The 26,961-nt window shown below is 61.9% G+C and overlaps 1 protein-coding gene across 4 annotated transcripts in view; it reads right to left on the bottom strand.

Annotated features, from left to right (window-relative positions):
• RAB11FIP5 (RAB11 family interacting protein 5) overlaps positions 1-26,961 on the bottom strand; it is a 36,321-nt gene that overhangs the window by 8,813 nt on the left and 547 nt on the right. The window contains exons 2-5 of one of the 4 annotated variants that reach the window (XM_051974272.1): positions 9,291-9,724; positions 8,607-8,930; positions 8,306-8,516; positions 786-2,795 (exon numbers count right to left, since the gene is read on the bottom strand). In XM_051974272.1, coding sequence (XP_051830232.1) covers positions 786-2,795; positions 8,306-8,516; positions 8,607-8,930; positions 9,291-9,724 — 2,979 coding nt within the window. Of the gene's footprint in view, positions 1-785; positions 3,093-8,305; positions 8,931-9,290; positions 9,725-17,884; positions 18,108-26,961 lie in introns of those variants that run through there. The other 3 variants (XM_051974273.1, XM_051974270.1, XM_051974271.1) reach the window with 3 other exon arrangements.

Genomic DNA, 26,961 nt, shown 5'->3' with positions numbered 1-26,961 from the left:
GGGCTTTCTCTGCCATCCATTTATACAAAGAGGAGGGGAGAAGGGGAGGGAGGAAGGAAAGGGAAGTGGGAGGGAGGAGGGAGAGAGAACGGAGAAGGAAAGGGAAGAGAGGAGAAGGAGAGAGGAAGGAAGGGGAGAGAAGGCAAGGGGGAAAAGTGAGGGGGAAGAGGGAGAGGGAGAAAGGAAAAGGGAAAAGGGGAAGAAGGGAAGAAGAGGGAAGGAGGGAGAAGGAGAGGGAAGGAGGGAGAAGGGAGAGGGAAAGGAGAAAATGGAGAGGGGGAGAAGAAAGGGGGAAAGAAGGGAGAGGAGGGAGGGGAGAGAAAGTGAAGAGGGAAGGACAGGGGAGAGAGGCACACTGATTCCCAGAGCTACCATGGCACCAAGGAAAAAAGCGAGTGGAACAGCAGCACCACCTATCGGCCATTCCCGGCACTGCTCCCGGAGGCCTCGGCCGCCGGGGTGAGGGGCAGGGGAGATCTGTCCTGTGGATCTGCTCAAGGCACTGGCAATGCCATCCCGACGCCACCCGGTCCATGCCCACCGGAGGACAGCGGCTGGCTCCCCCGGGCAGCTCCCTCCGCCCAAAGCACAGCCCCTGGGCCCCTTGACCAGCGGCCTCCTGCCCCAGGCTCTGCCCTTTGGCCCCTCCCACCTCCAATCCATGGCTTTCTTCTGATCTGCTCCATGTGAACCCTGGTCTTATCCCCTCCCCCTCCCCCAGGGCCCTCTGGCCCAGCTCCGGCTGCCCCGGGCACCGCAGCGCCCCGTCCCCCCTTGGCCCTCACCTGGTGCCACGCTGGCTCGGAGGCTCCTCAGCTGGTCGTGTCTCCAGGGGCAGAAGCGCAAGCAGGGCGGAAGGGGTCTCGATGCCCCACTGTGGGATCGAGGAGCCCTCGGTGGGCGAGGGGAACTCGAAGGGGCCTCGGGTTGCGGGGAAGTCCACCAGGGCCGGGGTAGAGAAAGATAAGGGCCGGCTTCCATGCAGAGAGAGGGATTCTTGGCCAGGCTTCCTGCTCACATTAGTGGCTGGGCATGAAGGAGGGACAGGGGGAGGGGAGGGACGAGCAGGGGGGGGGTCCTGAGGAGCCACAGGTTCTAGGCCGGGAGACTCTGGAGAAGCTTCGTCTCCGGTGGACGGCAAGGCCGGGAGGACGAGGGAGGCCGGGCTCCCGTGAGACGAGGTGGGGCTCGAGGCGTCGTCTTCACCATCAGAGCCCCAGAAAGGATCTTTCTCCAAAGCGGCCGGGGCCGGGAGACTAGGGGGCTCCGGCTTATCCCAGAGGGGCCCCAGCGTGCCGAGGAATGGAGACTCTGCTTCCCGAACTGCCCAGAGAAGCTGGGAGCGGCCGGCCGCGCTCTCCGAGCCGGGGGTCGGCGAAGGTATTTCCAGGACGGCTGGCGGAGGGCTGGGCTGAGGGCTGGGCTGAGGGACCAGGGGCGTCGGCTCCCAGCAGCTGACGGAGCCCCCTTCGGACGCACGCTGGTCCGCACGCTCTGCAGATGGGCAGCGCTCCGGCTCTTCCAGACCCGGGTTGGGCCCCAGTAGTTCTGGCCCCAGCAGTTGGAGCCCCTGCAGCTCGGGCTCCTGCGGCTCGGGCTCCTGCGGCTCAGTCTTCTGTAGCTCAGGCTTCTGCGGCTCGGGCTTCTGCGGCTCAGGCTCCTGCGGCTCGGGCTTCTGCGGCTCAGGCTCCTGCGGCTCAGGCTCCTGCGGCTCGGGCTTGCGTGGCTCAGGCTTCTGAAGCTCGTGCTCCTGCGGATTGGGTCTTTGTGGCTCAGGCCCCTGTGGATTGGGCCCTTCTGACTTGGGCCCCTCTGACTCAGGCTCCCGCAGCTCGGACCCCCGTGGCTCGGACCCCTGTGGCTCGGACCCTTGCGGCTCACCCTGGTGGCTGAGAGCCTGGAAGTTCAGGAGGATGTCTTCGACCCACGGTTCTGTCCCTTCTTTGCTCAGCATTTCCTTCTCTTCGCTCTGGGAATTCTGGGAATTCAGGGGTGTGAAAAGGCGCGGCGGCTTGGGGGGGGGCGTCGCGGGCCTCAGTTCCTCGAGGGACGCCTGCCGGGTCTCAGGGGGCAGTGAGAAGACTTCTCTGCCCACGTCTCCCAGAGAGTCTGGAGAGGGCGCGGGGCCTCCGGGCTCATCCAAGACGCCCCAAAGGATCTCTTCTTGCTCCCAACTTCTCTTGGGGATGGGAGGGGGGCTCTCCGACACAGGAGTGACCTTCAGCATCTCGGACGACCAGAGGTCAGTGATGACGCTCAGCTCCTGGAAGAGCCGGCTTTCCTGGCCCGGAGGCTCTTCTCGAGGCTCGCGGGGCGCTCCCGGGCCCGGCGACTTCTCGCCCTCGCTGCCCGCTCTCCTTAGGGGGCCGCCGGCTGCTGGGCCCTGGTCTGCCTCCCGGCACAGGGAGAGGGTCCCGTCCTCTTCGGGCTCCTGGCTCAGGGAGCGCCACTTGGCGGACAAGGAGGGGCTGGGTTCTTGGAACACGGGGGACTGCCAGCCGGCAGTGGCCACCCTCCTTCCCTCAGGACTGGGGGGTCCAGGGGCTTCTAGTGCCAGTGCTGCGCCGCCTCCCCCTCTCCGGGGGTCTTCTCCGGGCTCGGCCCGCCCCGCGTCATCATGGCCGCTCCGGGGCGCTCCGAAGGCCGCCGACCCGGGCTCCTCCGGCCCCGTCTCTGCGGCCGGGGCCGAGGGTCCGCGCCTGGCATCGGGGGACAGCCTGCTGGCGGCAAAGGCGTTGAAGGTGTCGTCCCACTCTGGCGGGGAGGGCGCGGTGGGGGCCGCTCCCAGCGAGCCGCTGGGGAGAGAGCGAGCAGGTGAAGCAAACTTTAGCGCTTTGTCCGCCACGAGCTCCTCAAAGAAGGGGTTGCTCTGCAGGGAGGGGAGGAACGGGTTGGTGGGTCCCAGACATCTGGGGGAGGGGGGAGGGGAGGAGGCGAAGGCGGTGGCGCCAGCGGGTGCAAAGAGGTTAGTGCTTAGCATGCGAGCAGCGGCAGCGGCGGGAACAGGAACAGGGGGGGAGCAGGGGAGGCTGCCCGGAGGAGGCGGCGCAGGCGCATCTGGGCCAGGTTCTACCTGAGGAGACACGTCCAGGCTGCGAAGGAGACAAAACCACGGGCCTCCTGGTTAATGTCTGCTCCTGCTGCAGACCCACCCACACTGAGTGTGCGCACACGCATGCAAGCCTGCACACGCAGACACACGTGCGCACACCACACACATGTGCAAACTCACAAACACGTGTGCACACTACACACACAAGCACATGTGCAAGCACCCGTGCACACGCCACATGCGCCCACACACGCCACGTGCACACGCATGCAAGCGCACAAGCACCCCGTCCACTCAGTGCACACAAGTCCGCTCACACGCACACACGTGCCATTCCATGCTCACCCACATGCAAGCACACACGTGCGCACATGCACATGCACACGTGCACACAGAGACCCACTGGAAGGTTGGGGCCCAAAGCCCCGAGCCCCTCAGGCCGAGCTGGCTCAGCAGCCGAGGCAGGCGGAGCCCAGGGAGGAGGCCCAGGGGCCCCTGAGCTGTGGCTGTGGCCCCGGCTCCCCGCACAGTTTAATGCTGGAGCTGGCGGGGCAGGGGCTTCCCTGATGCCCACCCCTCAGCACTAAGTGGGGGCTGGGGTTTGGGAGGGGAGGTTAGGAGGGCCCCCCAGGGCGCACGCACACACACACACACACACACACACACACTGAGCACCGCCAAACGCCTGCTGACTCCCCAAAAGCCCCGGGGGAGCGTTAAGCAGCCGTGGCCCCGCTCCTCACAGCAGCGTCTCTGCCCAGGGCTGACCCAGCAGTGCCTGGAAGCCCCCCAAAGCTGAGGAGAGCCCAGGATCAGAGACCCGGAGCTGGAAGAGACCCGAGCGGTCACCCAGAATGACGCCCCCAGGTGGTGAGCCCAGGGAGCCTCCAGCTCAGGGTGCAGGGTTCTGCAGGGCTGTGAGCTCACAGCCGTCCCAGAAAGCACGTGCTTCCGCCCCAGCCCTTCCGCTACAGGGCGACCTCCCCTCTGTCTGCGTCCATGGCTTCACTGGCTCCTTCCTGGGGAGAAGCGCCCTCGCACTTGGCGGCTTGGGGCCCTTCTATCCGACTGCTCCGATGGACGTCGGGTCGGCTTATTGGGAAGCATCTGACTGACCGACCCTTAGCTGGGGTCTCCTGCGCCTGCGTGCGCCCCACGGCCCCGGAGGGCTCAGGGCCTGCCTCTGGTTACAGGGTCTGGGGAGGGAGGCCGGGCCTCTGCCACCTCTCGCAGCGCCCCAGCAGCACCGCTTCCCCACCAGCTCCTGACCACCGCCCCCAAGTCTGCTCCCAAAGCCAGGTGGCAGGGCACGCTGGGCACCCTCCCAGCACCTGCGCTCTTCCCGCTGTTTCCTTTGCACCCTAAAGCTCTTTCTTCTGCTTTTAAAAACACTTCTGAGAAGGGCTTAATAGGCGGCTTCACCCAAATGCCCCCAAATGGCCCCGGGATGGACAAAATGAGGGGCTCCAGCTCTGGGCTGGAGAGGTCAGAGGTCAGGGCAGGAGGAATCCAGACTGTCTGGCCCAGTCCCCTCCCTCTAGAGCAGGAGACTGAGGACCCTGTATGATTATTCCCTTTTAGAGGGGGAGAAGCTGAAGCTAAATTGGGCCATCAGACCAGCCCAGGTCACCCCAAAGTTACAGCAAGGCCGGGGGCTCCAGTGTGGGCAAGTGGCCGTCCTTGGCAATGTAACCAAGGATCTACTCTGATGGCTGCCTTTGTCACCCAAGGCTTCTATGTTCTTGAAACCAGCTTTCTGGGAAGGGTCCAGAGGCTTCGTGGCCCTCCTGGCCTGGCCTGGCCCTCATGTGGTGCCTTGGGCCTGTTTTCTGACCCTCGGGAGCCAGAGGGCTGAGCGCCTGCTCCTGTGATTGGGCAGCAGGACGGCAGGGCGGGTCCCCTCCGGGCCAGAGCCCCCTCAGGACTTCTTAGAGGAGGGGCCCACCCCCCACTCCCGGAGTTGTCATTAAAGTAACTGGGAAACCTCCCTGTGACAGTGATGGGCCAGAGCCCAGGGCCCCGAGCTGAGGGACAAACTCTCCCATTTCCTCAGTGATGGTGCTGGGGGGGAGAAGCTGGGGAAGGGGGAGGGTGACTCCTGGGTCCCCGACGCTCACTGTTCCGAGAGACAACTCAGCTGAGGCAAACCGGGCTTTGGGGGTGTTAGCTCACAAGACAAGGAGGGCCCTGCTCTCGGGCTGGGGCGGGGGCCAGACATCCAGGAGCTCCCTGGCAACAAAGTCCAACCCCCCCCTTTCCAAACTCTCTCCCGCCCAAGCACAAGCTCTCTTATCTACTGGGGGGAAGGGCAAAATATCAAAATTTTCAAGCTGGGGGAGACCTCAGAGGTCATTTGACTCAACCCTGATTAAGCTGCCCCCTCCCCGCGAGAACAAAGCCCCGGCCTCCGCAGCCAGAGGGGCTTCTGAGAGGTCCCCAGAGCCCCCATCCTGGGTCAGCCCTCTGGCCCCCTCCCACCCCCTGCATGTCTTGCCCTGACTGGTCAGCAATGGGGTTTGGGAGGGAGGGGATGGGGCCACCTCACGTAGCCCCTTCCTCACCTGGATGAGTCACTGGTTCGGGGGAGAGGGAAGGGTGGGACCAGGCCCGGAGAGGAGAGGGAGAAGGCAGAAGCCGGCCAGCTCGGGGCCACCAGGAGATGTACACAAAGCTGTTGCTCCAGTGACAAACGGGCCCCTCGGGGAGGGCTCCCTGAAGGCCGCCTCCCCGCTCCGGCGCAAGCTCTCTCCTGGCCATCCTTCTGCCTCCAAGGACAGAATCTAACCGCTCCCTGGCTCCCCAACTCCAAACTTGCCCATCCATGGCCCCAGGTTCAAGCCCAGCCCCGCCAGCGGCCCCCTGGGTGGCCCTGAGGTGCCGCTGTGACCACAAAGCTGGACTCGGGTCTCCAATCTTTCTGGGTCTTGGTTCTTCTGGCCCAGCCAGGATCCGCTCTGCTCCTGCCGTCAGCCTCTGGGCCCCCGCTCACTCCCCCACCTGCCCTCACACTGAGCCGTCAAATAAAGCCTCCCTGCCTCCAGATCATCAGTGGCTCCCCTCGGCCCCCCATTGAGGGCCCCCCCAGAGTCCTCCTGGCTTCCCTCTGCACGGCTTCCGCTGCACCCACACTGGCTCGCCCCGGCCTCCAGGGCCCCGACCACAGCCCTCTGCTCTACGCAGAGCCCAGCTGCGCTGCTTTCGGGGCCCGGCCAAACCCACCCGGCCCCAGAGGGAGCAGGGGAAGGATGCCCGGAGTCCGGGCCAGGAGCCCCTCATGAGCTGGCTCATCTGTACCATCAGCCTCGAGACCAGGGTGAGAAGCGTGGCCAAGGCGTGGGAGAGCGCGGGGCAAGGGGCCCAGGAAGTCCTGCAGCCACGCTACAACTCAAACCTGCTTGTTCCCGGCCGGTGAGCATTCCCGGGGGAGGGAATGGCGGGGCTGGGGACGCAGGATGGGCACGAGGCCCTGTCCCAGGGAGGATTCACAGGCACCTCGGGAGCTGGGCTCACGCCAGGCAGGCCCCTCCCGAAGGGAGCCCAGAACGGGAGAGGGAGGGTCGCCCAGGCTACATTAGTACAAGAAAAATGCCCAAGAGCAGGGGAGAAGTCAGGGAAGGCCTCAGGAGGGAGGCGGCAATCTGCTGCCCTCCCCGGGGACTGAGAGCTGAGAGAGACCCTGTGCCTAAGCTCACCAGGGCCAGGGGCACTGGAAGAAGGGAAGCTCCCGCGGGGCCCCCTGGGCAGCCTGGAGGTGCGGAGGGCCTGGGGCAGAGCTTAGCTCGGGTCACTTGTTTTGGGGGGAGCCACGCTCTGCCCACTTCCATTTCCTGCTCTGCCAGCAGATGCTCCAGCTCAGGGGAAACGCCTGCATCTCCCCCCCAGGGCCGGGCAGAGCCACCCATCGTCCCTCTCTCCCTCCCTCTGCCTCTGGGCCAGGCTAGCCTGGAGCTGCCCGGACTCTGCCCAAGGACGGAGATTCCACCACGGGAGAGCCAGGTGCCGGACCCGGGGTCTGACTGACGCGACCCCACAAGCCCCACCCCCGCGGCTGCTCCGCTTAAGCTCGGGTGTCCCGCGGGACCCCAGGAGGAGGGGCCTTTCCTGGCACTCCTGCAGCTCGCTTCTCATTGGCTCCCACACTTAAGCCAGAAGGACTTGGAGCCACAAGGCCAACCCTGGCTCATCTCACAACAGAAAAGACCCAGCAGTGGGGACCTGCGGGAGGATTCGCCTTCAGGTCTTTCTGCCTCCAGGTCTAATGCTTGTCCAGTGCCCGAAGTCGCCAGACCGAAGTCCGTCCTCAGCTCCTTGGGGTTGGGGAGGCAACGGAGGCTAGGCGTGCTCTGGTCCCAGAATGCTCCCCGAGCCTGCCCACCACACCTCCCTCATCCCCCCCAGTGCTCCTACAAGTGTGGGGGCCACAGCCGGAGCCCACAAGCCCGCTTCCTGCCCAGAGGGGGCCCCGCCCGGCTCCTGTCTCCCCACACATCCTCGCTTCCCCTTCTGGAGAGCTCAGAGCCCCCTCCTCACATCTAACTCCCCCCCCCCGACTCATCCGTACGCACTCACACGCAGTCACACACAGTCACACAGTCTCACACACACAGGCAGCAGGAGACACCGTGAGAGCGGGGGACAGGCCAAGCAGCCAGGGAGGAGGAAGCCAGTGTCCCCACTCCGGGCGGGCGCCGACTTCAGGCACCCAGATCCAGGCCCAGCCCTGTGGGCAGTGAGGGAGGTCGCCCTGGAGCTCTACGGGGGCCCGTCCTCTGCTGGGGGGCCAGGCAGACAATGCTACCAGCGGCTCCCTGCAAGGCCCTCCTCCCCCTCCGGGTGCTAGGGCGGGACCCCAGGCTAGCTGGTTGAAATGGGACCCATGGGCCCAGGCCCGGCTCCCAGGCCCCTGCTAGCCCAAGGGCGAGGAGACCGAGGTGGGCAGGGCGCTGGCGCGCTGGGATGGGGGCAGTGCCCAGACCCCTGGGAGGGGGGGCCATGGGGGCAAATCACCCTCCGGATGGAGGACTGCTCTCCCCGCCTGGCTCCCAGGCTGTGGCACTGAGAGGTCCTGTTCCCCTTTACAAAGGAGAAAATGGAAGAGTCCCGGGGGCAGAGAACGGCTGGCCCAGAGCTGCCCAGGCTCTCTTCCCCAAGCCAGCCCGAGGCCCAGCAGCTCCTTGCTCCAGAGCTGGCCCCCGGGCTCCCCCCCCCCCAGCCCCACCTCGGGGCCCGGCCCCGCCACCCCCCGGGTCTCACCTGGGCTTCTGCGCCTGCTCCTTCCCCTCCCGGGAACCGAACCAGCCGCTCTTGCTCCTCTCTTCCCCGCTGGAGGAAGGGTGGGGGGCTGTGGCCAGGGCGGGGGCTGCCTTGTCCCCAAGGGAGCCCCTGCGGCCGGCCCCGTGGTGGTGGTGGTGGTGGAACAGGCCCATGCGGGGCTTGCGCTCCTCCCTCCTCGGCTCTTCTCGCTCTGCCAACGGGGACGAGAACACCATGGGTGTGGCCACCTGGACGGGCTTGCCCTCTGCCCGCCGCGCCCCCTCCTCCTCACGGCTCACACCTGCCGTGGCCACCGTCTCGGAGCTGCCGCCGTGGCCGCCGCGGCCCCAGGGGACCGCGTCCGAGGGCCCCGTGGCCTCCTCGGCCCGCCGCAGGGAGAGGCCGTGGAGGGCGCTGGCCGAGGGGAAGGGACCCGAGATGGAGGCCCGGTGGGCCGGCGGGGCGGGCGGCTCCTCGCTGTAGATGTGGCTGCCATTGATGCAGAGTGTGGAACCCGAGCCGGGCTCGTGGCCCGCCCGGGGCGGCCCTGCCTGCACCTGGCTCACTTCATCGCTGTAGGCCCGTTTGTGGGTCAGCAGTTTGGGGGACGGGGCCGAGTCTCTGCCTGGAAGGGGGAGAGGGAAGGAGCTGAAGGGGGCCGGGGAGATGGCTCCGCCTCGGGCTCTCCACTTCCTTTGGCCCCCTCCCACTGATCAGCTGGGGTGTCCTGAGACCTAAAGGCCGGGGCTGTGTGCCCCCCTCCCACTGCCCACCTCAGCTCCTCCTGGGGCCCAAAGGCTGGGGCTCCATGCACCACCCCCACCCCCTGTCCCGCTGCCCACCCCAGCTCTTCCTGGGGCCCAAAGGCCGGGGCTGTGTGCGCCCCCTGTCCCACTGCCCACCCCAGCTCCTCCTGGGGCCCAAAGGCCGGGGCTTCATGCACCACCCCCCCTTCCCGCTGCCCACCCAAGCTCCCACCCCTTACCGCCGTCGGTGGAGAGCCGGCTGTGGCGGCTGGGGGAGCGGCTCAGGTAGTCGGAGCCCGGCCAGGCCAGGCTGCCGCTGGCGGAGGAGAGCGTGCTGTCCGAGCCCAGCGAGGTGTTGGACTGCGTCAGGGAGGACTTGCGCAGCTTGTTGCGGAGGAAGAAGGTCTTGGCCTTGGCCTTCTTGTTGGAGCCGCCCAGCAGGTCGGGGTCGTCCAAGGCGCTGCTCGGGATGATGGCCGAGGCCGACTCCAGCTCGTACTTCTTCTTGCCCTTCATCTTGTCCTTGATCTTGCCGAAGGGCGAGCGCGGCTTGTCCTTCACCGACAGGTCGAACATGCTGGCGCTCAGGTTGTTGCGCGTGAACTGAACGGTGACCTGGATCTCGCCGCGCTCCTTCTCCTTCTTGCCCACCTTGGAGTGCAGTTTGTACCACCTGCAGTGAGGGGAGAGAGAGGTCAGGGCTCCCGTCCCAGGAGGCCACAGAGACGCCGCCCCGAGCCCATCCCCAGGGCCGGCCTACACTGGAAGGGGCCGCCCCAGAAGCCCCGACTCCCCCGGCAGTCCCCCCCGGCAAGCTCCCGACCTCTCTTGCAGGTGCCCACACAGACCACCCAGAGCCCCACGCCAGGAACTGAACCAGATGAAACCTGGAGGAAATCTCGTCCGGGCCAGGCCAGAGAAGGCAGCGTGAGCAGCGGGGGTGTAGTACACACACACACACACACACACACACACACACACACACACACACACACACAACACTGAACCAGCCCAGACAGCTCGGGCCGTTGCCAGGGGAGGGCCGGCCTAAGGACAAGAGAGAAAAGCTACAAGAACCACCCAAGTGCCTTGGGGTCAGTCAAGGGCTTCACAAACAAATGGGATTTAAAGTCCTATGATGTACATACTATGTGCAAGCAGTATATACAACAGTATATTCTCCTGAAATACTGTATGTATGCACTCTCCTGGGAATCACGGCGCATAGTAGGTGCTTCCTCTCCCACACCGGGGGAAGGGAAGGGGTTCCCCGACAGCCGAGCCCCACCTGGGAAGCTGTGCCCCTTTGCCCGCCCACTGCTGGCCAGCTGGCATCTCCCCCGTAACTTCTTGCACCCATTAAGTGCAAGTCCGGGGCGCCAAAGCCTTCCTCCCTTGCCCTCATTCAGCCCAGGAAGTCTGGCTGCAGCCACACTGTGTGCACTCCAGAGCCCTATTTCTTCTCCAGGATCAGACCACGGACCCCCGGCTCTGAGAGTTCTATGGAAACCCTGGGCCAGAACGCCGCTTTCCCCACACCCGCCCCTACTGCCAACACAAGGCTCTTGGGCACCTTTCCTGAGGGCAGCAGCCCCCACCCACCAGGACTTTCCCAAACAGTAAAAAGGGGGCAGGATCGTGAGCGAACCAGAGGGAGCTGGATGAAGCTGGTGCCCCCTCCTGCCAGGCTGGTGTGGGCCCATGAACGGGAAAGCAAAGATTTCTGCCGGCCGGGGAGGAAGGGTCTCCTCCCCCTTCCCAAATAAAAACCTTCTTGTTTATGAAGCTACGCGCCCATGCCCACGCTGCCCCTTCCCCATGACTGGCTCCGAGGTCGGCAACAAGAGGGCGCAGATACCCACGAACTTCTCGGAGCCGCACTCGGCACAGCGCCTGGCACAGAGAAGGCATCTCATCAATGGCGGGAGACGCGGGGTAAATTCAGGATAGTCCGGGAGTGACTTTGGCCAGGAGGGGAGGAGGCAGAGGGGGTCCAGGAAGGTTTCCCCTCCCCCGCAGGGCTGAGCGCCTTAAATTCATCTTCTAGAAGAGGGGACCTCCGTCTGTCAGAGGTAAAGCCCAAGGGCGGGGGCAGGTCACGGGGTGGGAAGAACAGAGAGAAGACCAGTTTGGCCAGACCACGGCGCCCAGGAGGGAGGGATTCCCACCAGGGCTGCAAAGAAAAGTGGGCGCCAGCCTGTCGAGGGCCATCAGAGACTTAAGGGAGGTGCCGAAGTCTGATCTCAGGGTGTGAAACAAACCCTGAAGCAGTCAGCAGCGTTTCTGCATGTCACCCACAAGCTCCAGCAGAAAAGCAAGAGAGATCCATTTAAATAATGACAGAATACAGAATACCGGGGAGTCCGCCCATGAAACTGCCCGGCTAAAACGGCCTTCTGGACCTAAATACAGACAGGCTCAGTTAAAGGAGAGGTGTTAATTATCCGTGCTGAGGCCGGTCAAAACAACGCATAAATGAGCTCACTCAAGGTCACATGCCAACAAAAAATGAGCCAAGATCACCTGACAAAAGTTAGGGAAAAGGAGAAGGAGCGAGGTCTGGAGCAGCACAAAGTCCAGAGTCGCCAGGGAAATAGTGTAGTAAGTTCTAGAGTAACGGGGAGCCGCTGAGTTGACTGAGTAGGGGAGTCGCACAGAACTGTGTGAAATGCAGGGTGGACAAAAGGGCTGAAGAGACCAGAGGCAGGAGGCTGCTTGATGAACACGGGAGAGGAAGGGAGGAGAGCAGTCCACGGGGAGTTCAGGGTACTGCTGGGAGGTTCCGCGACCCGCCTTCTCGACTGCTGCGGTGTTCAGACCCTGGGCTCGGCCTCTGGCACCGGCCTGTGCCGCTCCTGACCGGCTCTGAGGTCAGGGAGGGGGCTTTTTTATGACAGCGAGCCTCAACTAGACTTGACCTGGGCCAAGCACAGGGGGCACATAGGGCCGCGTGGCCCCTCCCCATCCCGATGCCTGGGTGTCCCACAGTCCCAGAGACCTGGACTTTTCTCAGACCTGTGCTGGCACAGGCCAAAGTGCGGCCGGCCGCCACGGGAGCTGCTCTCCAGCGCTCGTTAAATGCCATATGCAGGGCATGTGCACGGGGGATCTCCCCCAGCAGAGTGGCTCTGAGTGCCCAGGGTCACCCTGCGACCAGCACCTTAATCTCCAGGTGCCTCAGTTTCCCCATGTGGGAAATGGCTACACCGGTCATCAAGTCCAAACACCTCATTTTAGAATATATGATCAAAATCACAAAGCTGTTAAGTGTGAGGCAGGATTCGAACCAAGGCCTTCTGGCCTCTTCATTCACACCAAAAAACCGCTGCCCCGAGCTGGACCCTGGAGAGGTCAGAATCCCAAAGCAGCACCTGCACCCAAGGCCCTCGCAGAGTTTACACACTTGGGGGGAAGGAGGTGACACTCCATGGGAAATAAATCTCCAAGAGCTGGAGTCTTTGGTGGAAGATGGATCAGGGGTCTGGGAGGGCCCGGCGTCCCAACACGGGAGGAGGCTTGGCAGCTGCTCCACCTCTCCCCCACCAAGTGGAAGCAGTCACGGGGGCCCTGAGGGAAGGTCAGCCCCCCTCTCCCTCTCCCATGCCCGTTGCCAGCCCACAGGAACCCAGCCGGGACCAGCCGGCCCGTCCTTGCCAGGACACCTCGAGGGCTGGACGTTTTGATGCCCCCTCACGAGCCGGCGGGGGGAGGGGTGAGAACAGCCGCTCCCTCTGGGGGTCACTCGGGCACCCAGGGGAGGCCCGTAGCCAGCACCCACTAAGTGAACACTTCTGGGCAAGCTGCAGCAGGGGCAAAGAGAAAGGACTCTGGAGGGAGGTCTGAGTTTGAATCCACCCTTGGCCGAGTCACGCCTCCCCAGGGGACTCGATGGCCGCTGCCGAGATCAGCCATCTTTCTTGCGGGCCTGGGGCTCTGAGCCGCATCCACCACGGACCCCTCAGGGCCTCAGTTTCCTCATGGGGCAGGCAGGTGCTCCCATCCTCCTCTAGGAGGGCAGCAGCCTCAGCTTGGATTCCCTCCCAGACCAGGTGGCCCACGTACAAAGAGCCCAAAGCCAGGCCCAGGGGCTGACATGGAGAGGGGACAAAGCAGGACCCCTCCAGGAACCAAGACATGGCGGGATTGAGGGCCCCAGGTCCTGCTGTCCCAGCCCCCAGGCTGTCCCAGGGCAATGCTCCACTGCCCACTAAGCTTCCCTAACACTTCCCAGGGCCTTCCTTAGCTCAAATGCTGCCTCAAACACTTCCTGGCTGGGGGGCCACGGGCATTGCCCATCTCAGCCCCCATCTCCTCCTCTGGAAGGCAGGGCTGCTGCAGAGGCGGACGCGGGCACCCTGGGCACTCTGGCCCAGGACCCTGGAGACTGGCCCAGGACCCCAGACACCGGCCCAGGACCCAGGAGACCCAGCCTAGGATCCAGGAAACCTGGCCCAGGACCTAGGAAACCCGGCCTAGGACCCAGGAAATCTGGCCCAGGGCCCAGGAAACCCGGCCTAGGACCCAGGAAACCCGGCCCAGGACCCAGGAGACCCAGCCTAGGATCCAGGAAACCTGGCCCAGGACCTAGGAAACCCGGCCTAGGACCCAGGAAACCCGGCCCGGGACCTAGGAAACCCAGCCTAGGATCCAGGAAACCTGGCCCAGGACCTAGGAAACCCGGCCTAGGACCCAGGAAACCCGGCCTAGGACCCAGGAGACTGGCCCAGGACCCAGGAGATCCAGCCTAGGCCCCGAAGAGCCCACGCCAGGACCCAGGCGCCCACTTGGAAAGCTTGGCTTCCAATCCTGCCGCAGACTCAGCCTGGCCAGGCCCCTCCAGAGACATCACAGGGTGAGAGGGCACTCAAGAGGAAAAAACTGAGATCAGGATGCAGGATTGAGCAGAGCCGAGCTCCGCCATTTGCTAATTGCCAGGGGTGTCTCAGTCTGCTCTGGGGCGGAGGAAGCCCCCGATGCCCAGAAAGCTGGGGGGGCCAAGCGCAGCCTTTGCTGCCCCCTGCCACTGAAAAACCTCCCCCACCAAGTAGCAAATGAGAAAGTGAGCCCCATGCTCCGGGTAAAAGTTCTCCAGAAAGTGACCTACAATCCTGGGGAGGAGCGGGCGTGACTGGCCCGCTGGGCACCCAAACGTGGCATGTGGGCAGCGGAGCGTGGCCCCCTGCTTGAGGGAGGGGAGGGGAGAGCCGATCTCCTCCACCTGGCCCTCCTCTGACCCACCCGCTCCCCTCCGGGCACCCCTGGCTGTCACCCCCAACCCGCCCCACTCCGTCCAGGGCACACAGTAGTCCCACGGCAGCAACTCCAGCCCTCTGAGTGCCCCCTCTGGACAGCAGGGAAGTACACTTAGCAAAGATCTTTCCTCGCCCTCAGCCGCCTGGGGGCTCCCCTCCTCTCCTCCCCTATGGCCTCCAAGCCGCCAGCCTCGGCCTCACACCCGGGATCTGGCTCTAGGCCTTCCAGTCCTCCCACAGACAAGTACCCCAAGAGCAGCCCCTTGTGTGACCCCCCCACGCCAGGCCGGCCCTCCTTCCCACGCCCAGCTCCAGCACCTCCCGCTCCACGCAGCCTTCCCCGACCCCCCGGCCTCCCCAGCTCTGGGCCCTCACTTGGATGGTGCCGAATCCACCCACCAGCGAAGACCCTCATCTTCCCCGCAGAAGAGGGGGAGGCAGGGGCTGATTCACCCAAAACACAGCAGGCGACTATTAGGTGCAGAACACCCAAACTCCCTTAAGTGTTACAAAGTCCCCACATCCCACTACTGTCTTCTAGTCACTCTGAACACTTTTTGCACTCCCTCTTCCCAAGGACGAGCCGTCTCCCCCCACGGTGCCTCGCACTGTGCCTGGCACAGAGTAGGCCATTAGAAGTACTGGAGAAGACAGAGCGCCAGGCCTGGAATCAGCAAGCCCCAAGGCCGGACCCATCTGCAGCGATGGACTAGCTGGACAACCTAGAGAAGCTTGCCTCGGTTTCCCCAAATGTACAGCCGGGAGATCCAGGACCATGGTCAAGGAGTCACTGCCAGGGAACCTTGGCTATCGGTGCTCCTGCCTTGTCACCGTTCCCCCGGCCGGCCCGGCCAAAGGCAGCAGGGCCCAAGAGCGTCCTCAAGGAGGCCAACCGGGCCAGGGCCCCCAATTTGCAAGAGGGGAAACTGAGGTAGGAGGGGGGAAGATGGCATGCTCCAGGATCATACGGCTGAGGAACAGCAGGATCTGAACCCAGAACCCAAAGCAGAAGGTAGCGGACTAGCCCCACCCACCCCCTCACTGACCCCACCCACAGAGGAAGCACTTGGTGATTCTGGGGGAGGGGGTCCCACCAAGGCGCCCAGCCCGTTGGGGTCTTGGCCATCACCCTTCCCCGCCTCCCCCGCAGACACTGCATGGACAGGGTGCCGGCTTGTTGAGGGACCAGAGTTCTAATCGCAGCAGGGCTCCTTGCTAGCTAGAGGGCACACACTCTCCTTCCCAGGTCCCCCCAGAATCTGTGTTCGAGTGGAGCCTTGGGCCCCAGTTTCCTCCTCTGTAAGAGGGGGTCCAGCCCTGGAGCTATGACCACCCGACTCCCATGACCCCGACTCCCAGACGGGTGTTCCCAGAGGCGCCAAGGATGCCGTGCCATCCCCAGACCCAGGCAAGCCTCCTTGGGGGAGGGGTGGTGGGCTCAGTCCCTGGCTCAGGCTCCCCAGCCTTCTGCCATCCATTATCTCACTGGAATCTCCCCACCACCCCTATGATTATCCCCATTTCACAGGTAAGAAAACTAAGAGACGTGGCACAATGTGCCCACGGGCACGTGCCGAGGAGTGGGAGGAAGACGAAGCTTCCTGAGTGCCAGCTGGGCCCTAGCTCTCAAGGTTCGCCAAGCCTTGGGGGGCAGATGCAGGGCCCGGGCCTCTCCCGCCATCCAGTCCAACCAGTTTCCCCGTCTCTGGGTCTGGCTCATTCGCTGCTGCTGGGAGCTCATCAAAGGGCTCTGCAAATGAAGCCTTTCCTACGGGTCGTGTGCTGGGGGCCAGAGGCCCCTACTTACCCAGGGGCAAACATTAAACACCTGCTGCGTGCCAGGCCCGGAGCCCACGGCTTCACAGGGAGTCCACGAGCCAGGGAGAAGATAAGCAGGAGAGCAGCGACTGCCAAGACTACCTTGGTCCAGCCTCCGGGGCAGGGCAAGGACTAAGGCTCTCCTCTCAGAACCCCGCTTGTCCCCAAGATGGCCGCTCTCTTGGCCCGCACGGCCCGCCTGCCCAGCGCCCTTCACCGAGGGACCATGACACGTGTGCAGGAACAGGCACAGGCTGCTGTGGAGGCCCCGCCACAGCCTCCTCTCCAACCAGCGATCAGACTCCTGCCCCAGGCGCAGGGTCAGAGCCGCACCGGCTGCCACACGCCCGGCAGCCCCCCTCCGCCAGAGAGCTGCCTGAGGCACGGATGGCACGGCGCTTAGGTGGCACTCCCCGTGTGCCAGGCGGGCACTGGGCGAAGCGCCTCATTCCATCCTCACAGCGGCTGGCCCCCAAGGCACCCTCTATGCGCCCCAATCTGGCGTGCGGACCCAGCCCTGCCCGCACTAGATCTCCTCTCCCCTCAGACCCGGGTGGGCCCACGGAGGAGTCCGAGTCCGGGTGACCCCTCAGCCACTTGGCTGTGAGGCAGCAGAGGGTGGGAGTCCCTCCTCGCCCCATCCCCGGGAGGCAGCTGAGGACAAGAATTGCTCACCAAGAGGGGCCTCATGAGAGGGACTGACTGAGGCTCCCAGAGAGAAGGGGGCTGCCTGCAGTGAGCTGCACCCCGGCAGAGCCAGCTACTTACTGCTGGCGAGAGGCCTGGGCAGACTGGGAGGGTCCTTATAAATAAATGTATTTTTTAATTAAGCGGGAAAAAATGATGGTCAAGTCTTTTCCCATCATGGATGCTCCGGCCTAGCTCCTCCTTGCTCACAAACTCCCTCCAACATGTGATGCACGACTCTGGGCAGACTGAAGGGGGGCAGGGGCAGGGGGAGAGACAAAGTCAGAGACAGAAATGGGCAGGGGCTGGGGTAAGGGTAGGGGCAGAGACAGCAGCAGGGGCAGAGACAGAAACAGGGGCAGGGACAGGGGCAGGGGCAGGGGCAGGGGCAGGGGCAGGCGCTGCCCTGATTCGGGCACTGGGGGCTTCTCCTACCCTTCTGACCGGCCCTTCTCAGCCTTCTTGGTTAGAGCTTCCTCCAGGTCGCAGCCATTATGCCAGTGCTGCCCTGGGCCCGGCCTGGGTCCCCCTCTCTTCTCCCTCTGCTTCATCTCACCGGCTCCCACGGATCACTTAGCACCTCTGTACAGATGGTTTCTGGATCTCCGGGCCAAGCCCCAACCTCTCCGAGTTCCAGGCTTGCCTTACCAACTGCCTCCGAGACATCTCAACACGTTCAAAACCGGCCTCTTCCCCTTCCTGCCCCTCAAAGGCTCGTCTCTTTCCAACCTGCCCCTCAGCACCCAAGGCACTGCCCCGCTCCATCACCCAGGCCCCCGGCCCCATCCTCGGACTGCCCTCCCAGCGGATCCCATCCACCCGAGCATCCTCCCCTAATCAGCCACAAGCCGAGCCCAGGCCCTCCTGTCTCCTTCCCTGACCCTTCCAACGGTTCTCCAACGGCTGCCTGGCCTCCCATCCCCCACGCCAACCTGGCCCACTGCACTCGTCGGCCAGACGATTTTTAAAAACTCAGGGATGAGCGCGCCGCCTCCGGCTCGGGGAGCTCCAGGGGCTCCCTTCTCCCCCAGGACATTTAACTCTGTTCCCCTTCCCCTGGCCTGGCCCCTTCCTACCTCCCCAGGGTCTGCACACGCCCCTCCATGAACACCACAATCTGGCTATTCAGCGGGGCCTCCTGACACTTTCTCAAACGTGACACTCTTCCCACTCGGCGCCTCAGTGTCCCCGAGGTGTCCCTCCGGTCCAGATCGGCCCCTCCTCTCTCCTTCTTCTCTCCACCATCCACTGAGGAAGCATGCTGCAGGGAAGGGGCCGGCCATGCTCACCAACTGTCAACCAACTGCCATTCAGAAGGCAGCAAAGTCATCAAAACCATCTGGTATTGGCTGAGAAATCGAGGGATCGGCCCAACAGTTAGGTTCACGAGACACAACAGAATTAATGACCACGGTAATCTAGTGTTTGATAAACCCAAAGCCCCCAGCTTCTGGGGCACGAACTCACTATTTGATAAAAATTACCGGAGACACTGGAAAATAGCATGGCAGAAACTAGGCACTGACCAGCACCTAACACCACATACCAAGATAAGGTCAAAATGGCTTCATGATTTAGACATAAATCAAGTTAGAAGAACAAGGGATAGTCTCCCGATCTGCGAAGGAACGAATTTATAGCCAAAGAACTAGGGAATATTATGAGAGCAAAATGAATCATTTTAATTACATTAAATTGAAAAGGTTTCACGCAAACAAAATCAATGCAGCCAAGATTAGAAGAGAAGCGGAAAATTAGCAAACAATTTTTACAGCTACTGTTTCTGATAAAGATCTCATTTCTAAAACATATAGAGAGCCGAGTCAAATTTATAAGGATATGAATCATTCTCCAATTGATAAAAGGTCAAAGGATATAAACAGACAGATTTCAGATGAAATTAAAGCCAATAATAGTGATAGGAAAAAATACTCTCACTATTGACTAGAAAAATGCAAATTAAAACAACCCTGAAATATCACCTCACACCTCTCAGATTGGTTAAGATGAAAGGAAAAGATAATGATAAATGCTGGTGAGGATGTGGGAAAACTGGGACACTTAATGCATTGCTGGTGGGGTGAACGGATACAACCGTTGTGCAGAGCAATTTGGAAGTATGCCCACAAGGGACCCAGAAGTGCCATTCCTGGGCCTGTATCCCAAAGAGATCGTAACAGAGGGAAAAGGACCCACATGTGCAAAAATATAGCAGCCCTTTTTGTTATGGCAAGGAACTAGAAACTGAATGGATGCCCATAAATTGGAGATTGGATGAATAAATTACGGTTTACGAATGTTATGGAATATTATTGTTCTACGAGAAACGATCAGTGGGATGATTTCAGAGAGGCCTGGAGAGACTTACATGAACTGATGCTAAGGGAAGTGAGCAGAACCAGGGGAAATATAGGACACAGAGAAAACAAGATTATGTGATGATCAACTACGCCAGACTTAGCTCTTCTCAGCAAAACAATGATCCAAGGCAGTTCCGTAGGTTTGGGGTAGAAAATGTCATCTGCAGCCATAAAAAAGAACTACGGAGACTGAATGTGGATAAAAGCATACTCTTTTTACCTTGTTTTGTTTTGCTTTGTTTTCTCCTCTCTCATGGTTTTTCCTTTTTTTCCCTGATTTTTCTTTCTCAAAATGACTCTTATGTAAATCACGTTTAAAATCTGTATCAGATTGCTTGCTGTATTGGGACAAGAAGGAGGGAAGGGAAGGAGGCAAAAAAAATCGGAATTCAAAACCTTACAAAAATGAAGATTGAAAACCACGTAATTGGAAAAATAATATGGTATTAAAATATTTTTAAAGAAATTCTTTTGTTTCCCTTTTTGGTCTGGCTTTAAGGTTTGAAAACATTTTGCGAATAGAACCTCACTGTACCTTCACAACAACCTTGAGGAGGCAGGTGCAGATTGTCCCCATCTTACAGAGGAGGAAAATGAGGCAGGGAGAAACTAAGTGATTTGTCCAGTCTTGCACAACTAATAAGCAGGGTTTGCCACTAAAGTAGGGTTTAGAGAAGTCTTTCAGACTCCAAGCCTCAGCCTCTCTCAGAGGCACAAGAAGATCGTCTTTACCGCACATCACAATTTCCTGACTTAGATATCATGAGACTCCAAGGGCCAGAATCTGGAGTTAGCTTAAAGGTCTTTCTCATAATATGAACTCATACCCTGCCACACACACGTGCATACACCCCCCACACACACACACACCCCTTTGGCAGGAGGTCTGGGGAAGGAATGCTTTTAAATGCAGAAAACAACTCATGTTGGATCACCAAGGAAACAGAAGATTGAAAATAAAGGGCTGGCTTTTCCCTCCATTCGGAAACACACCGGCTTGTCTGACCTTACCCAACCCGTCCTGCGACAGATCAGGATACTCGGGTGCTCTGGGTAGTCCTTCATGGGGCAGGAGTCTCATGGTGGGGAGGGCGAGGAAAAGGGTACCAGTGGGAAGGTAAGGGGAGTCAGTGGGAAGGAAAAGGGGCATCAGTGGGAAGGAAAAGGGCGTCAGTGGGAAAGAAAGGGCATCAGTGGGAAGGAAAGGGGCGTCAGTGAGAAGGAAAAGGGCGTCAGTGGGAAGGAAAAGTCAGTGGGAAGGAAAGGGGCATCAGTGGGAAGGAAAGGGCATCAGTGGGAAGGAAGGGGTGTCAGTGGGAAGGAAAGGGCATCAGTGGGAAGGAAAGGGCGTCAGTGGAAAGGAAAAGGGCATCAGTGGGTGGCGCAATCCCTTGGCCAGGGTGGTTCCCCTGGTCTATATGATCTCTGCTTAGATTGAGAGCTTAGGGAGGAGTGGTGGGAAGAGGCAGATGGACTTCCTCCCTCTTGGGCTCCCCAGAGCACAGCTGGGTGGGAAATCCAGCTAGGAGGGAAGGAATGAATGACGGTGCTAGATGCACAGCCTCCGGCCAGAGGCCCAGGTCTGTCCTGCTGATGCTGCAGAACCCCCGCTCCCTTGCACAAGGCGCAGCTCCGCTCCATTGCACAAGACCCAGGGTAAAGTCCTGCCCCCAGGGCCTCCTGAGGCAGAGGACTCCCAAGGGATGGGTGGGACTCTTGAACCCGAGGCCGCAGAGCAGAGCCAGGAGGATTCCTGGAGGAGGGGGATTCCATGGGGAAGGGGCAGCGAGTCACAGGGAGAGCTGGCAAAGACAGAAGGTGCCTCCAAAGCCTCCTCATCCCTGCCCGAGATGTGCCCTGGCACAAAGGCTGCCCAGAAGGCAGCTGGAAAGGCCCAGAGGGACGCGCTAGTCCAAGGTCACACAGGCCTCGAACCCAGGCCCTCGTGCTCCCAAAGCCGGGCCCTTCCTGATGTGCCAGACATGCAGGGTCGGGAGGCGGGGGCCTGTCCACGGGAGTTCTCTGGCGGCACCAAGGCCCAGACGGAGCCAGAACCTTCCTTCCCTGCCCAGGGCGGGGGCCGGGGACTGAAGGCCGTGCCTGCTGCAGACTCAGCCAGGTAGGGGCTCGGGTAGGCCCCCGGAGCCCAGGAGACCTGAGATCAGATGGAGCAAGTGACCTGGGGCGGGGTAGGGAGGGAGGGAGAATTCTACCTCTGCCCCTCCCCCTTTCAGGAAGGATCCCTCTGGGGGAATGGGAGGGCAGCCAGACAAGCTCCTGTGTGACACAGAAACACACGTGTAACATGTACAGACACGTGTGCACACACTCTCTCTCCAGAGACGCACTGGGACCTGGGCCAGTGCTGAGACATGCGTGTAGTCACCTGTGTGTGTTCCCAGAGACAGACTCGTGCGCGCACGTGTACATGCGTGTAGGTGTACTCCGAGACAGACACACACTGCCAGAGGCGGGTACTGCAGAGACTCCCCCTGGGACACACGCCTACCTGCACGTAGCTGCCCTCTCGGAGGCCCACGCGCACCGACCAACGTCAGACCATGCACGTGCTCACACACAGACACAGACAGTAAATGGAGGGGTCCCGGCCAGGTGGCGTCAACAAGACTGGGCTCAAGGTCCGAGGACCTTCCTCCTTCGCCAGAGCCCCTGACAGGAGCTCCCGAGGGTGCAGAGCCGAGCCTGGGATCGGGGTCCGCCCCGCCGCCCCCCTGAACCTCACTTTGCTCCCCTATAGTCAGGTCCTCGGCCCAGGTGAGCCCCCATCTCACCTAATGCCCCCAAAGCCCAGCGGGCGAGATCTTGGAGGCCTTTGAGTGCACCCCGTCTCACAGAGGAGGCAGCCGGGGCGCAGAGAGCAGCCCCCGAGACAGGCGACTCAGTGCCCGTGCCCAGGCCCCCGGAGCCCGGCCCAGAAGCTGCCTCACCCCCCCACCCCCCAGGCCTTCCCCTCCCCAGGCTCTCAGCCTCGCACCCTTCCCCTCCCACAGGCTCCCTCTTTCCAGGAAGGGCGGGGCCTGGGAAGGGAGGCTTCCTGCGGCCTCAGCCTCTCAGACCCTGCCAATCAATAAGCATTTACTAAGCACCTACTGTGTGCCAAGCCGAGGCTCAGGCCCAGGTGCCCCGGGCAGGTGTTAAGGGCCCCTTGGCACAGACAGACCAAAATGGAGGGGAAGGGGCAAGGGGGGAGGGATGGCAAGAGCAGGGCAGCCCCATCACAAGGGTCCCTATGGCCCACACTGATAGCACAGGACGCAGCAAATAGCAGGCGCATAATAAGTGCTTGGGAAACGGCCCCTCCAGCACACGACCCACTCACTGTCCTGGAGAGCTGGGGGGGGGGGTGGCCCATCGCGTGGGGGCAGGGCCTGTGACCCCCCATCCAGCTCTGGGCAGTGGGGACGGGCCCCAGGGTCCGCCAGGCCTCTGCCAAGGGGGGGAGGGAGGGGGCGCCAAAGCCCAGCTGAATTCTCAGCTCTTCCAGGGCCGGCCTCCAAGGGAGACGCACACACTCACACACAGACACACTCACACACACACACTCTCACACACACTCTCCCTTGTGGTTTCTGCCTCCGGCCCGGGCAGGGGAAACATCTGGCGGGAGGGCCTTGGCGGCCGAGCTGCTGCGACAGCAAACGTGGCCGGCGCGGGCCAGAGGAAAAGGAGAAGTCTCCGGGCCGCCCCGGCCGGGCCCCAGTGACGCCGAGGATCCGAGAAGGGAGCACCTGCCCCCGCCCGGCTTCCAGGGAAGCCCAGGCCTCCCCCCAGGAGGGGCAGGGTCTCGTGCTTCTGGCAGGCCCGGAGCCCTAGAGACGGCCACCTCCAGCCCGGAGCCAGCGGTCAGTGCAGCCACACGGGGACGGGGCCGCCCTCGGGTGAGGGGCCCCCCGGGCTCCGGCCGCCCCTTCCAGGGTGAGTCCACACCCGGCCCCCGGGCCACAGGGGGAGCCCCCCACCTCTCCCTGAAGACGGGCAGGAGCCGGACGGCCCACAAAGCTCGGTCCGGCTCAGCGTTCTAGGAGCCTCCTCTGCCCGGCCTCCAGAGGCCGGCCCCCGGGCTGCCTGGGACCCTGTCGGAGGACAACAGAGCAGCCAGGTGCCCAAGGGGCACAAAGACCCCAGGGACAGCGGGGGGCGCAGGGATGGAGGGACAGTGAGAAGTGCAGGGACGGCCCACCCCAGGCCCAGCTGAAACCGAACAGCACCCAGAGGCTTAGGAAGGGATTACCACTTTCAGGGGGTCAGAGTTTAGAGTCAGGCATCTTTCTAACCATTTTAAAGATCAGAAAACTGAGGCGCAGGGAAGGGACCAGGCTCCTCCCACCTCCAGGCCCAGCCCCCTGAGTCCCCTGGCCCTTACCCACGGGTGAGCAGGGGGTGGCGCAGTAAGAGGCCCTGGCACAGATCAGAGCTCTCCCCTCTTCTGCCTCCTGGCCACTGAACAAAATGGCCAGAAAAGTCTTCTGAGACTCAGCTGCTATTCCCTGACCAGAGGCTCCCCAATTAAACGGGGGGGTGGCCTTGAAGGACTTTGGGATTTAGAGATGGAAAGAACTCATTTTACAAAGAGGGAAACAGAGGCTCAGAGAGGAAACCTTGATCTGAACCTTGACCCCCTTGGCCCCCCCCAGGACTCTGAGGGGTTCAGGGGGAGGGGCAGAACAGGCTCCCTCCCCCATCAGACACAGGCGCACTTGGAGAACCGGACCCCCCCCCCCAGGACAGGAGGCCAAGAAAATGCAAGTGACTCACTCTCCCCTTTCCGGACGCCCTTCCCCAGGGTCTGGGAAGGGAGAGGAGCCTGGGGTAGGGAGGACCTCGGGGAGCAGCAGGGGTGGTTCAGCGGGACTCCCCTCCCCCTGGGCATCTACCAGCCTCCCAGCTCCCCAGCCCTGCCCCAAAGCTACAACTGCAATGTCCCTTGGAGCCCCCAGACACTCCCACAAGCCCCTGGGTTCCCTCTGGGCCTCAGGGTTACCCTCTGTGAAATGGAGCCAACACACTGGTCTAAAAGGTCATTATGATCATTATTCCTTAAAAATGAGACAAAAGGGAGTTTGTGGGTCAGGCCCTGGGTTCCCAGGTCCCGGCAGCCCCGCTCCGGCTGCTCCCCGTCTGACTTAGTCGGAATTATGGGACTTTTGAATAAACACCCAAATCGGCTTCCTTAAGATGACAGCAATGGTCATGGCGGGGAAGAGAGGGCCCCGAATGAAGCAAAGCCAGGCGTTTCCCGGCCCCTTCTCTCTCCCCAGCCCTCCCAGGTTTCACAATCCCCAGGTCAGGAAGCAGCACCAGAACCAGCGTGGAGGCTATTGTTGTCATTCCCATTTTGCAGATAAGAAGAGGGAGGCTCAGGGCCAGGAAGTGTCTGGGAGAAGATTCCAGGGTCTCCCAAAGAAATGAGCTCCTAGGTGAGAGAGCGCCAAGCTTGGAGTCAGAACATGATCCTGGACAAGTCACTTCACCCTGCCTGCCTCAGTTTCCTCATCCATCAAATAAGCTGGAGAAGGAAGTGGCAAATCGCTCCAGTATCTTTGCCAAGAAAATCCCAAAGAGGATCCAGAAAAGTCAGACATGACAGGAACCTGGCTGGGCACAGAGGGAGGCCCCCATCCCTCCTCTGGGGACAAGGGTCCTCCACTCACTCCCCCCAGACTAGGGAAGACTGGTGGGTTTGGGGAGCCTTACGTTGCCCTGGGCCTTCCCCACTCAAGTAAACAAACTCCAGGCAGGGGAGAAGAGAACGGCCAGGGCCTGGAGTTCAAATCCAGCTCAGAGGCTAAATTCACTTTCCACATAAGAAAAATAGGGCTAATAACAGCCAGTGCTATTATCATGACTGCCATGGGGAGGGAGAAACAATGGGACAATACAGGTGAGACCCCAAGGTGATGACACAGGTGAGACCCTAACGTGACCCCAACGTGATGACACAAGCAAGATCCTCTGTAAGCTTTCTGTAGGAGATGCTAGTTGTTATTCACTGTTATTTCACCCCAGAAATCTTTCATTAAAGGGAGCTCCTGCAGCCCTCCCAAAGGCTCCCTCAATAAGGAAACTGTCCTCTTCCCAAGTAGGGCAGAGGCCCAGGCTGAAGTGGGCCCCCCAAGGCCCAAGGAGATCCCATCCCACTTCCTTAAGCACAAATGGGGCTCCAGGGCAGAGGGTCCAAGCAGGCTCCGGTCAGGCCGGAGGCCAGGGGTCAGGTCCGCCTGGCTGAGCAGGAGAAAGGGAGAACTGGGAAAGGGGGCAGAAGCCAGCGCTGAGAACGCTGGCGGAGGGAAGGCACGGTTCGGCCTGTGGAGGTGGAGGGGCACTGAGCCCCAGCTGGGGGCCCCTTCAGGCCCAGATCACCTCGAGCTGCTCCAGAGCCAGGAAGGAAGGGAAGGGGGAGGGGGGCCCAGACACACCAGCAGTCCAGCGGGGTGATGCAAACAGACCACATGACCCCTCATCCAGCCACCTAACAGCAAGTCAGGAGGGAAGAGGGAGGGGGAAGATCAAGTCAGCAGCCAGCCTGGCCAGGGACGGACGGCCCCGGCCTGGGCCCCGGCCTGGGCCCCTCACCCTCCCCTTCCACATCGAGCAAACTTTAAGCCTCCTTTTGGTTGTTCTGCCTGTTTTTTGCCTACCCTGCGTCACCCCCTCCCCCCCACGAAGCCCTCCCGGGAGGCTGGGCCCTGATCAGCTGGGTTTGGGGGGGAGGGGATGCCTCAAGGATGCTGGGGGGGTTCCTGGAAAAGCAGCCCACAGGAGACCCGAGGATCTGCCCCTCACTCCCCCATCCCCAGACCCATATGCCTAAAACAAATCCTTTTCCCATTAACACACAGATGCTCCCTAGCCACCTTGCTCCTTGCGGGAAGGACTCGCTACTCCCTGCAGTGCCAGCTCCAGGACACCCGGGGGGCCGTCCCGGGCCGTTCCCCCCTTCTTTCCAAGGCCAGATGGAAGGGGCCTGGGGCTCACTGTGGGGGGAGACACTCCCCACGCTGGCTAGCCGGGCTCCCCTCCACGGGGCCAGAGAGCGCCTGCTTACACTGGGGGACCCAGGAGTTTGCCTGGCTCTTTACCTGCTCCCCCCCATCAGTGTGAGCCCCTGGGCCTTTCCTGTCACCAAGGCCCAGCTCTGGCCAAAGACCAGGATGAGGTCACCTGGCCAGCCATCCCACCTCCCCTCCGGGCTCCCTTCATCCCAACCCAGAGAAATCTCTCTGAACTGTCACCAACCCTCTCACTCCCCCCCAAAGCACCGGCCCAGGAGTCCCAAGCCCGGGGTTCGAGTCCAGACCCCAGCAGGGCTGGGACCCAGCGGCAGAGAAAGACGCTTGTCTCGCCTTCCCTCCCCGAAGGGGGCACTCCCGGACTGGCTGGGAGGATGCCGGACTTCCAGGGCCCGGCGGCATTCTAAGTCAGCAACAGTCTCCGCCTCGGGCCTCAGTTCCCCTGGCTGAGCTCCTGGGCTTCCCACGGGAAGGGATGCAGAAGTTCTGAGTTCCAATCCTGCCTAGTGCCAACCCTACAAAGTGGGCGCTACTACACCGGTCTGAAGCTCAGTTTCCTCCTTACGGCCCGAAGTCCAGCCTGGGAGAACCTTTAAAGTCCTGAATAAAGGGGAGCGAGCCGGCTGCCAGAAAGCGCGCACAAGTGAAGCTCGGGAAAGCCCGGAGAAGAAACGCCCCCTCCCCCTCACTCACACTGGAAAAATACGAGAACGGCAAGAGCAGCAAAGACAGAAGCGCCCGCGGCCGCTCTCCCGCGCCCGC

This window comes from Antechinus flavipes, chromosome 2, assembly GCF_016432865.1.
Source record: "Antechinus flavipes isolate AdamAnt ecotype Samford, QLD, Australia chromosome 2, AdamAnt_v2, whole genome shotgun sequence".
NCBI classification, from domain to species: Eukaryota; Metazoa; Chordata; class Mammalia; order Dasyuromorphia; family Dasyuridae; genus Antechinus; species Antechinus flavipes.
This window is presented reverse-complemented; position numbering and strand designations above follow the sequence as displayed.